Genomic DNA, 13,210 nt, shown 5'->3' with positions numbered 1-13,210 from the left:
ACAACACCACTCAGCTACTTCCATTTTTCTGATTAATTCTTCAAACCAATTTTATTTAACCCAACTAATTCGGTTTCCTTCTTTCCTTTTTTTAAAAAAAAAAATAATATCACAGCCGGGGATTGAACCTGCGACCTCCTGGTTACATACCAACACTGGAAACCATCTCTCTATCTATTATCTTTCTGTTCAATAACTGGCTCGTTAAACTTGATTTCCGTTTCCTTCCTTAATTTCCGAAATAATTGGCTCGTTAAACCCATTTATCATCATCTAATCATCTTTATCGCTATTAAACTTCATCATTGTCATTAATCGTTCCTTATCATATAACCATCCCATAATCATAACAATAACCCTAATCATAATCATCACTCGTTTACTCGTTATTTCATGTATCACATACCATCATCTTCAACATCTAAGTCATCATCGACTAATCTATCATTATCATCTAATGTATCACCATCTCCATAATTAACCTTTCTGTAACAGACTAGCAAGTGTATTGAAGAGTACTAACTTAAGCGAATTTCTGCAAAAGATTTGGTTCGTACAACAACAAAATTCGTTATCTACTTAGCCCAATAACAAACTTCTTAAGTCTAACCCTACACAAGCCCAATGATTAATTAATGGCCCAAGTGATAAAGGATAAAGTAATCGGCTGAATTGATCCAAGTTCATGTAGATTTGTTATATGTTTCGTGAATAATAAACAGGCTGGAAAGGTATTATTCTATGTGGGGTTCGTTAGCACAAGAAAACATACAGAAAAAGGTGAGTGGAGTATCATTCATCACCTCATTATCCTTTATTTAATCGCTACAATAATTCCATTGTTCTGTCATCACTTGCCTATCATAATCAACATCATTATCATCTCTGTATCATCATTGTTTCGTAACAGATGCAGCAACAACATCGTAGGTTTCGGTTCGGAGTTTGAAACAGAAAACAAGAACGAGCATAAAGGTGGTGATGGTAGAGTTAATGGTTCGAATAGAAAAAAAAAATAAGCAATAGTAGTAGTTTGATTAGAACAACGGAGCATCAGAAGTCTATTGTAAGTTGGTGTGGTTTGAACTTGATCGTAACAGTAGCAGTTCAATGGTTCGAAAGTTAATGGTTTGTGGAGGTTGGCGACAAGAGGGAGAGAGAAGTGAGAGAGGTTGAAGATGGCGGTTATGGTGGTGGTTTGGTGATGATGGTAACCGTTGAAGGATAGTGAGATGTGGTGTCGAGTTATTTCCCATAACTAAGAAAGAAAGAATAGTGGTTTTGTTGATTAATAAGGTGTGTTGATTAATACGGTGACGAAGTGGGTTTCGTTTGTTTTGAAGTTTCGAACAATAAGAAATAGAAAGACAAAGCAAGCGGTTTTGATGGTAATTCATGTACTTTCAAAACGAAACAGAAAACAATAATGAAGTGGCATTCAAACCGTGAAGAATGAATCATAAAGGTGGTGGGTTTTGGTAGTCTTGCAGTGAAAGAGAGTTTTGGTATGTGTTGGTTAGTTTGGTTACTAAAACTAAACAAGTTGTAGCAGTATATTCACAAATAATAATGATTGGAATGATGGTTGTGTTATTTGGTGAAGATGATTGGGTTGAAAAGAAAGAATCACCAAAGGTGATGGGATATGTACGTATGTAGGTGTTGAACAAGTTGATAGATATATATCACATGTTGAAGTAAAATAATGATATACTTTAACTACTATCTCATATAATGGCATCCAGTTCACAAAAAGCACACTTAAATTAAATCTGTGACTTTTAATTTGTATTCAACCTGCCGACAGTTTTCACAGACTGCTAAATCGTACCCCGTTGATAATTAGTGGCGGACAAAAGATCTCAGAAAAATCCCAAATTTTAAGATTAATTATCTTTAATTATTTTAGTCTTTTTGGTATAAAATTCAGTCATTAATTTAATAAATAAAAATTACATCAACTGTCCCTCTCATTTATGGATAAAATATAAAAATTGTTAAAATCAAATAATTAGATCCTAAATATACTTTTAATAAGCCTATAACTTATATAACTCATTTTCGGATCACCTTTTATTTTAAAATTACATAAGTTCGTATTTAACTTGCTTAATATCAATCGGAATATCAAATGAGTATTACAATCATTCAATATTTATTTTTAATATACTTTATTTATATATAGATATGTCTTAAATAATAATAATAATATATATTATTTTATTTTACATTATTAATTCTAACAATTACTTCATGTAATATTTCAATTTATATTTCTAATTATTATTTATATATATTTTCACACATATCTATTTACAATTAATTGTTCGTGAATCGTCGAACATAGTCAAAGGGTCAAATGAATGCATATGAAACAGTTCAAACTTTTTGAGACTCAACTATACATACTTTGCTTATCGTGTCGAAATCATATAAAGATTAAAGTTTAAATTTGATCAGAAATTTCCGGGTCATCACATCTTCCGCGCAAATTGTTACCGCGGCTTTGATCGCGCGAACGATCATCATCGTCTTTCTTATCGTTGCGTGATCTAGTGGTAAGAATATCATTATCTTCACCACTCTGCATATAATCGTGGCATTCCTTAAGTGCTTTAGCATAAGTTGTTGGTACCGTATGGCGCAGGCGCTTGACCAGCGTTGGATGATGCTCTGAACTTATACCATGTATCAGCTCAGAAATCTGTTGCTCTGGCATAAGGTCTGGTATGCGCAAGCACTCATTAGTATATCTCGTAAGAAATTCACCCAAAGATTCCTTGGGTTTCTGTACAATATCATGACACTCGATATGAGTGCGCTTGCGCGGCCTCTGATTTTGATACTGCAGCAAAATTTGTCCGTAAATCCATGAACCCGGATATGCTACCGGCCGGAAGCTTATTGAACCATTCACGTGCGATACCCTGCAGCGTCATGGGAAATATCTGACATGCAATTGGGTCCACCCATCCTTGGGTGTTCATCGCGCTCTCGAAACGCTGCAGAAAATCATCTGGATCAGTCAAGCCATTGTAGGTACCTAGCGTGTGAGGTATCTTTGGTGCTGATGGAAACGGATATGCAGTTATGTACGGAGGAAACTTATCAAAAGTGGTTAGTAGCTCAAAGGGTGGTTTAACAGGGTGACCTTTGAGCCCTGCGAAGAAACGCTTCATCATATCCTAAACAAAATCAGGTTGTGAAAATAAGTGAACGATATCAGGAGGTGCAGCCTGCATAAATTGTCCCGTAAGATTCGCATGCCCCTGAACATTTTGCTAAGAAGATTGCCCTAGGCATCTGTGCATGTGACCAAGGCTGTTTATTGGAAAAGATGGGAGCCCGGACGGTGCAGAGTATACAGGTAGATAAAAAGGAGTCGAAACCTGCGGCGCAGATGGCTGCGAGACATGTGGGTACGCTGCTGAGAGCCCTGACGTATGCGCAGTGCTTTACTGTTCTGCAGTTGGCGGTGTCCAATGCGAGTTCGCGTCTGGAATGACACCGAATCCCCAACTATTAAATAATGTCTGCGCATCCGCAGGGGTTAGAAACTGTGACACTGGACGAGGCGGTTGCCAAGGCTGTAATGGTGTAAACGATGAATTTTGCTGACCACTCTGCGACTGCATAGGGATTGAGACCGTAGTACTGTAAATAGGCATCTGGCCGCAATATACTACATGCGGCCCTACAGTTTCTCCGTTAGTACCCACAGAGATAACCTTGGATCTACTGCGAAAAAATCTAGCCGCGTAGTTGTAACTGGTGAGTTCGCCCTTGGCGGTGTTATTCTATCTGGGTATATCGGCTTGTACCTCTGAAAAGGCTCGCCGGATACAGGCGGAGGGTAAGGCGTAGTTCCCGCACCAGTAGTCATAGCTTGTGTGTGCTGATTACCAGACGGCGTGTTCTGATTATCAATTTGAGTACGTTCCGATGATTCCTCAGAAACCATGATTCTGTTAAGAAACAAAAAATTCGAAAAAAATTTGTGAGTAACGAGCTTTATAATTCAAAACTTAAAAGAAAAAATAATTAAACACGTCTTGAATTAATTCGACTCTCAATGAAAGCACCACTTGATCATGCGAATATTTTCCAAATGGCAAATATGTATGTTCAATACGTTTAAAGGGGTTTAAGAATCTTAGAACTTAGCTCTCCGGTCCGGCTACCGTGAATAACTCAGGCCGACATGATGATGTTGGCGGGATGGCTAAGTGGTTAAGTCCACCTTCGATGACGGTCGTCGATCAGAAGGCCCTAAGCAAGTTTGTAGATAGCAGTCGTCAAAGAACTAACCTGTTAACCTTAGAAGATGAGAGAAAGATGACAACGATGATTGTTACATATTGTAGGTCACGTAGAGTGATATATCTTAGAATGACAATTAGGGTGAGTATATATAGGCAAACCCTAATTCTAGAATCATCCAAGATTGTGATAATCCTTTCCATAACAAACTCCCCCGAATCCAGGATTTAATTATGAAAATATATCGAGACTTGGTCACCAAGTAACCGCCCCTCTGGGGATAATGTACACCGTGCGTTACCGCATACTGCATAGAGTCCACCCGCATACGCGTACCATGACTTTATTGCGAACAATAAGCACGTGGGTGCGGGTCGCGGTATCATTAGTTATGTCCATACACAATTATGAATGGACTTTCCGATCACAAGTGAGACTCAATAATAAATGAGACTCAGTAATGAACTTCATATTGGGCGTAAAAATCAAGTTATTATCTAATAAAAACTATACGAAAAATCTCATGGAATATATTACTCCGTCCCATAGATAGTGAACTATTTTATTTTGAGTCATCTCTAATTAATACTCCAGTTCTAAAAATATAAAATCATAATAATGTAAAGTCTCTTTGTACGCTTAACTTTTACATTGACATATAAATTATAAAAAAATGGGTAAAAAGTAAAAGAAAAAAAGACTGCAAAGTGAAAAAAAAAAATTAAAAAAAAATAGTACATACGTTTTCTTAAACTGTATATTTTTTATTTGTGAACAATCAGTCGTATATCAACGAAATGGTTACAAATTGAATCAGGGGAGCATATGGTGTAATTCAGAATTGTTTGAAAGGTTTAAAATTTAATCAAAAGAAACAATCAAACAAACAAACAAATCCTGCCCTAAAATTCCGACTTAAAAAAACTGCAACAATCGAATGCCATTAAGTAATACATTTGTCGACATATGTTCTATAATTTAAAAGTCCAACAGAACACAAGATCTACTTGCACCACAAAAAGATAGTGAAGTCTAAACAATATAACAATATTCATCATCATTTATCAATCCACCACCACATAAACTAATATAATGAAACGTAACTAAAACGAATACCAGTTTTTACCCTTGACATATATACATCTTATTCATCGGTTGTATTTAACGGTAGTTCGGTTTAAGGCTCAAAGTGTGAGAACGAAAGGTGGTGCATCCTTTCGACGTCCAGCAACAGTTCGATAAACGTAAACTTTATGAGCCTGACCATCATTACAACCACCTTCATCTTTCATTACTTCAACGTTTAACCTCGGTCTCTCTTTAGCCAACGTTCTACAAGCGTTTATAGTCACATTACAAGCCGACATCCACAAGGATCGCATTGATTCGTATTTACCCACACCCGAAAGAAAAGCCGAATTTCCAAACGGGCAGTCTCGTATCTCGAGCTTTCTCAGTTTCGGGCAGCCGCCTAATACACACTCCATCCCTAAATCAGTACTTCCCGCAAACGCAACCGAAAGCGTTTCTAGGTTTTTCGCGTATTTCCCAATATATTCAAATGTTCGGTCGGTTAAGAGACCGGAAACAGCGAGACGTTGAAGGTTGGGACATGTTTTAACAATGGAACCAAAAGCTTCGTCCATTGGTTCCTTTGTTAAATAATCTGGTTGGCCCGGGTTCATTATGCAGAGACGAAAGTGAGTAAAATTTGGGCAGTTTTTGGCGATAGTGGCAACCGCAGCGTTTGTCATTTGGCGACAGAAGTAGAGAACGTAACGAAGGTTTGGGCAGCCACGAGAAACGGACACGAATCCTGATTCGGTCACACCAAGCAAGATTTCTTGGTCAAACGGGTCAGCTGGAAAGACTCTGAGTTCTTCAAGTAATGGGCAGCTGGTTCCAACCGCCTCTAGACCTTTGTCACCTACAGTATCAAGAAGCTGCACCAAAAAATCATTGTAAAATTATTAATTAATAAGAAGTATCAAGTGATTTAACTTTTTTCAAACATCATATTGTTTGTGTAACATAAAAAAAATATCCTGTTGAAAACGCAGCCACAAACCAGTTAATTCTTAAAAATAAGTGATTTTGGATGACAGGTTAAAGTTGAAATGCAAAAGAAATATCAATTACTGACTTAAATCATTAATACTTACAAACTAAGATTCAATTTAATAAAATGCGCGAACAACAATGTTTAGGAAAAACACTTACGTTTACCCGTTTAGCCAAGTCACGATGGGCGTTAAGACACAAACATTGTGTCAAAAAAGTAACTAAATTTTTTTATACTAATCTGTTGATTATCTTTACAGTAAATATCCAAATTTCAAACTGACCAGTTGGAGTTAAAATGCAGTTTAAAGTTGCATACATTTCATGGCTAAACTTTAAAAATTTCATTACTAGATATAACATTGTGTCAAAAAAGTAATTGATATTTGGGAAATGCAGTAATTGATATTTCTTGGCCGGAAGTCCATTCGGAAGCAATCTCTCTATCCGTCGAAGAGAGAGAGGGATGACTTTCTCTACTTCTTGGAGTGTATCACTCTCGGTGGAGAAATGACTTGTGGAGAAATGACTTCTCTTTATTCAAAGATAGGGGAAGGATTGTCTACATCTCACCTCTCCCATACACCACACATGTGGTATTGGTTTTTTTGTTGTTGTTGTTGTTGTTGTATATAACATATATATGTAAATATGTAATTACTAGTAAAACAAACAATAAAAATGAAGAGTTACATACCCAAAGCCGGCGAAGACATTTACAGTGAGATAGAAGATTTGCAAGTTCATCACTGCGTAAAGTTGCATAACTCAGATTCAAAAAGGTCAAATTTGCACACGCAGAATAAATGACCGGGAGATAAAGTGGAGTAGCATCCCATAAACCCGAAAGCGTGAGTAGTTTTTTACAATTACTGAACGCATTTTTGAGCCCCGTGACTGGACCAGATACGAGTTCTTGCATAAAGGTCCCAGTACCAAGTTCCATCAACTGTGGAGCATGCGAAAGAAGAATTTGCAATTGATCCAAACTTATATTTCGATTAACTTTTAATACCCTTAAAGATTTGCTTCTAGAAACGAGCTTTTCAAGGGCTTTAAAACAGACTTCACTGTTTAAGCTAGAAAAGTTAAGAACTTCTAATGAGGTTAGGCTTTCTGGGAAGCAGCTTAACCAATGGCCACCAAGATCATCAATACCGTTTTCTTGAATATCCAATTCTGTCAAGTTCCTACACAAGAAACAATTTCAAGTTCTTTCCAAAAAAAAAAAATTCAAGCATAATTAGACACATATCTTGATATTTAGCTCATAGTTTATACTTGATCGCGATTATGTTTTGGAATTAAATATTGCACATGAATCCTTAGATAATAGTGTTCGGATGTACATTTGTTGTTTGAAGTTACGATTATGAAATAACTTGAGGTCTGAGTTTTTGGTGAATTCTTTCTAGTTATTTAAGGGTGAAACGAACAAAAATGGCATTAGTGCGAAATGGAATAATAGTTATTTAAGGATAATTGATATTGCCTCAGTTTGGTATTAAACTGAGTGACCAAAACAGATAAACTGATTCAGAAGCATAATCTCTTATGCATTTTTTAGTTACATATTGGTCAAGATTACCGATTCCAAAACACTTTCAAATCACGATCGGTTTCCTAATGATAGATGCTCTATTTATAACGACACGAAAGGACACGACACTATATACCATATAAGTCAAGTATAGGCGGTCCATACAACTTTCTTGTTTTTTAATACATGAAAAGTAAGTATTGTCTAAAACAAAGATCAAACAGCTAAAAACCCAACCGAATAATATTCATTTTTTGAATTAATTAAGAATATACTTTGGCTAATCCATATGCTTACAAATATTTCATTTTAATAATTAATAATAAAAAAAAAAAAACATGAAAACCATAGTGGCATGTGAAGGTAGGTGAAGAGAAACCAAATCATTCATAAATTAATATATTAATTTAGTACATTTATTATATGTATCTCAAATCAAATTGCAAACATCATTTATCTAATATATGGATTTTTCTGTAGAGAATGACATCAAGAACATGGCGTCCATTAAATAGGTCAAATGTCACAATCAAGAAAGCAACTATAGAAAAGGCAAAGGAAAAAAGAAACCATAAAGTAGTAGTACCACCTCAGTTTCCACTCAGTCATAACCCATACTCCCAATACCAAACAAACCTAACCTAAGTAACCAAACTATCAAAGGGTAATTCTTAAAAACTGTTTGTACCTTGTGCAATAAATAGTGTACATTGCTTTTGAGTTTTGACTATGAAAACTGTACATGTAAAATGAAGAGAACAAGAAACATGACCCCCCCCCCCTCTCTCTTCCTCCTTATCCATTCATCCCTTTTCACTAGCATCAATGGTTAACTACTACAGTACTATACAGTAATTTGTATCCAGTGTAATAAATTGTGCACCTTATCTATCTACAAATAAAAAATTGTCTACAACAAGTATGGGCAGAAAAATTGTTCTGCTTTGCGTGAGTTACTTTTTGTAACTTTTTGATGACTAGGACGTGTGAGTTATTTTTGTGGAGTGGTGGTTGTGTGAGTTTTTTGTGTGAGTTGGGAGTATTATGATTATGATAATGTGTTAAAATATACTACCTCCGTCCCGTCCCAAGTGTCCACTTTGTGTTTCAACCAATGAGAAGAGGTTATTCTGGAGAGAGAAGATTTCTAATTGGTGGAGAATGAAGTTAGTGAGATTTTCTAAAACTGTGTGCAAAAAGTAGGTGGACACTTGTAATGGGACGGAGGGAGTAATTGGGTTAAGTATTTAAAAGATATAAAATAATATTTTTAAATTAATAAAAAATTAAAAAATATATAGCCACGGGTGTTGCTTGTTGCGTGGTTTGGCAACGGGCAACTCCATTTTTCCTCCCTCCCACGCATTGATACGGCACATAGGAGGCGTTGGTGGGTGCCAAATAGGATGGTATTGACTACTACATTAAATTATACCCAAAGTTAAAGACTACTACATTAAATTAAATTTACGAGTAAATTGAATCACAAAGAAACAAAGATTTACTGCACAAATCATACCCAATCTTCTTCTAAAGGGCCACCCCATTAATTTCTACAGCCAAATCAGACACCAATATATTATCTTTTCCACAACGAATCAAACCACTATATGCAAATATCTTGCATTCTTTTACCCTTTTCATTTATTTATTAGATATCTATTTCCATTGAATTAAAATTAAACAGATTTCTAATTTCATTTTCCCTGGCGCTGTGATAACAAGAACAAGAATACTTCTTTCAGTTAATGATTTTTTTTTTTTTTTTTTTTACCAAAAGTGTCATTAATCAAAGAAACTTTGTTTGGTAATAAACACAAATCCAGATTCCTAATTGTCCAACAAAAACTTTATAATGGAAAAAAAAATATCCTTAAACATGATTCCGTTTCTTAAAAAGTCAAAACAAGATTCAACTAATATGAAATCCTAAATTAATAAAAAAAAAAAAAAAAGCTTTTGAACCTAAAAAACCCCAAATAAATTGTTCATAATAACACATGGTAAAAATTATTAAGATCCTAAAAAAAACACATATCCATCAAGATTTGACAATATGAAACTAACTTGTACGGTACAAAATAATAATGCACACGTAAGAAAACTTACTTGCAATGAGTAGCAATAGCCTTTAATCCATTAGTACTAAACCCATCACAACTCAACATCGAAATCTTCTTAAACTCAACAAATTTCGTCGCTAAAAACTCCAAACTTTCGTCACTAACCGCCATTCTTTTCAACCTTAATTCCTCCAAAAAAGGATACGCCGTCGCAAAAACATTCAACCATGGAAAAATATCAGCTCCCCAATCATCAGGAACCAAATTAAAATCCGAAAATCTCGGCTTTCCTTTTATAGTAACACTCCGAATCTTAGGAAACCTCGCCGCCACAATCTCCGGCGAAACAGAATAACAGTTTCCGATGAACACGTGGCGCCTGCTCCATCGTTCAGCGTTGTACCAATCTTTACAAACGAGTGAGGCTGAGCTACGATCTTTGTTTGACTTTATTAGGGATAAAACTCGTTCTAGTACTTCGTCTGGGAACTGTGTTGACTCGGTTTTTGAGTCGACTCGGTCAACTGTTTTGGATCGCTTATGATTTGGATCCATGTCTTTTTTCTGGATAATTGTTTCATTGCATCATGAAACCATCAGTCTCAAAAGTATGTAGATGTGGATTGATACGTTTTACATGATAAAAGAAGAGATTAAAAATAGAGAATACGATGGGTTTTATATTACGGAGTATATTTTGTTTGGTTGATTCCTTTCTCTCAAAGAAGGGAAGAGAATGAGTTACAAGGTTTTTTTTAAATACAATATTATCAAACTTTTCAATAAATTTTAGATAAAATTACGCTCGTCGTCCCTAAACTTGTATCCAGCCTTCTCAGGTCATCCTTAAACTTTTTTTTTTTCTGGCGTCGTCCCTGAACTTGTACTTTGTTACTCGGGCCGTCCCTACATCTATATTCCATCCAATTTTTCTGTTATCTCATCCCATGTGCTTTGCACATGAGGGTATTTTAGTCTATATATATTAATTTTGTCTAGTTTAGTCAGGACGACAAGCATAATTTTATCTAATTTTAATTTTGTCTTAATTTTTGTAAACAAGTTCATCTTCAACATCATTCAACTAGTGATTTCTACTTCTTATTATCACTTTCCGATTACATCAAAAAAAAAAAAACAGAATTTCAAGATCATCTTCAAGTTCATCTTTCATCTTCTTCTTAACTGCAAAGCTATAACCGATTTGTGTGTTCATCGATTTGAGGTTATAAATACAAACGGAACTCAGATTCATGATACTTAGCATCAGTAGAACACTCGTTGATCATCAAATACAATTAACTCTTTCAGATTCATCAATTTCCAGATCGAGTTCATCCTTAACCGAAAAGTCAAACGACCTTGGTCTCCAGAACAATCTGAAACTAAATAGTGAAAACTAAAAATGAAGATGTGTTAGCAATAATCTCGTGAATGTTTCTGCTTAATTTCAAATTCTAATTCCGTGATTTGATCGTAAATCTCGTGGTCAAAGTTAATGGAGAAAAAGTCAACTGTTTCAACAAGGATCAAATTCGAATTCAATGTGATGTTTCAAGCTAAGATGAAGATTGAAGAAGATCAAAAACATGATTTGGAGCATATTTCGTGAAGGGTTTCTTCAATTGAAAACATTCAGTTCGTGATTTTGGATATTGAGTTCATAAAAATACTCATGCTCCTGTTCTACGTGCTTATTATGGATTTGATGATGATTTAGCATCCAATCCTTCACAAAAATTTTAAATCGCAGAATATACATCACAGTAAAATTGATTTTAAGCCTTAATGTTGTCACTTGTGAAATCTGAAATACTGGTCTCAATGAAGAAGATGAACAAGGTCGATGATGTTCCTACTTGATTCTAATAATTGATGATGATCTGGATCTTGAATCATTCATAGAAGGTTTAATTGCTGCGTATGGATTAGTGTTCAATCTTAGTGATTAATTCTGCAAAATATTCATGAAGTTCGATTTTGATCCAAACATTGCACGTCAATGAACATTGGAAATGGAAAAGAAAATAACAAAGATTAAAATTAAACAAAATTAAAAGAAGTAATGAAAAAGGTAAGAACAAAATTAAAATTAGATAAAATTACACTTGTCATCCCTGACTAAACTAGACAAATTTAATATAAAGACTAAAATACCCTCATGTGCAAAGCACATGAGATGAGATAACAGAAAAATTGGATGGAATATAGATGGAGGGACGACCCGAGTAACAAAGTACAAGTTCAGGGACGACGCCAGCAAAAAAAAAAAGTTTAAGGATGACCTGAGAAGGCTGGATACAAGTTCAGGGACGACGAGCGTAATTTTGTCTAAATTTTAATAATAGATCACTAAATTTATTTTTAATATTTAATTTGATGTAATAATTTTAGCATTAAAATATAAATATATATTAAAATACGTATTAACAAAAAACTAAAAAAGAAAAATTACAAAGACTTTAAAAACTGAAAATTTCAAGTAACAGTTAATAGATTTTACCTTCTATTAAGCCAAAGCCAAGTAATTTTTTTCGGCGAAAAGTGAGCATATATTATAAATAAAAGGATAATTCATCAAAAAGATGAAAAACCTAGGATTACAATCAAAGAAAAAAAGACTACCGGCACATAAAGCCTATCCGAAAAATGACAACTAACCAATAAGCCTAATGGAACAAATAAAAATTCATTCTTCTTGATATGAGAGAATTAAACACAACACTACTTAGCCATATAACCCATAAAGAAGTTATAACACGTAGACAGATTTTAAGACGTGTAAAATATGCAATTGCACATGACATTAAAAAGGGTCCAACAGTATAACCTAACAATATATACGTCTATGGTTCTGGCTATTGAACCAAACCTTCCAATTTCTCTCTAATTTAATTAACAGTCATAATACCAGCATCAACCCAGATACGAATATGATATCGAATATTGAGAGCCAAAGCACATCCAAAGAAATATGATCCGTTGATTCTAGATTGTGAATACAAACTGCACACTGAGTGTCCTCAATCTCTATGCTCATGTATGACAAATTCAATCTGTTTTAGAGAATCAAGATTTAAACGCCGCACAAAATTATTAACCTTTTGTTTTTACATTTTTCGGCAAGCTTTTTCAAGGTGATAAGGTTGGGTTGTTCTAATCACGGAGGTAGATAAATAGGGTGAATATAAAGGGTTAGACTCTTGTTGCCGATTTTTCGAAGGTAGCAAGATGAGACTTGCTTCACGCCACTGAGAGATAATGTGACGTATGTGTGTAAAATACT

The 13,210-nt window shown here is 34.9% G+C and overlaps 1 protein-coding gene across 1 annotated transcript; it reads right to left on the bottom strand.

Annotated features, from left to right (window-relative positions):
* Nucleotides 1-5,145: 5,145 nt before the first annotated feature.
* LOC139897399 (protein TRANSPORT INHIBITOR RESPONSE 1-like) lies at nt 5,146-10,637 on the bottom strand. Its single transcript, XM_071880095.1, has 3 exons — nt 9,971-10,637; nt 7,019-7,511; nt 5,146-6,203 (listed from the first exon to the last, which is right to left on the bottom strand). The coding sequence occupies exons 1-3, from the start codon at nt 10,477-10,479 to the stop codon at nt 5,445-5,447; spliced, it is 1,761 nt and encodes a 586-aa protein (XP_071736196.1). The 5' UTR covers nt 10,480-10,637; the 3' UTR covers nt 5,146-5,444.
* Between the last annotated feature and the right edge of the window lie 2,573 nt (nt 10,638-13,210).

The sequence above is a fragment of the Rutidosis leptorrhynchoides genome, chromosome 3, assembly GCF_046630445.1.
Source record: "Rutidosis leptorrhynchoides isolate AG116_Rl617_1_P2 chromosome 3, CSIRO_AGI_Rlap_v1, whole genome shotgun sequence".
NCBI classification, from domain to species: domain Eukaryota; kingdom Viridiplantae; phylum Streptophyta; class Magnoliopsida; order Asterales; family Asteraceae; genus Rutidosis; species Rutidosis leptorrhynchoides.
This window is presented reverse-complemented; position numbering and strand designations above follow the sequence as displayed.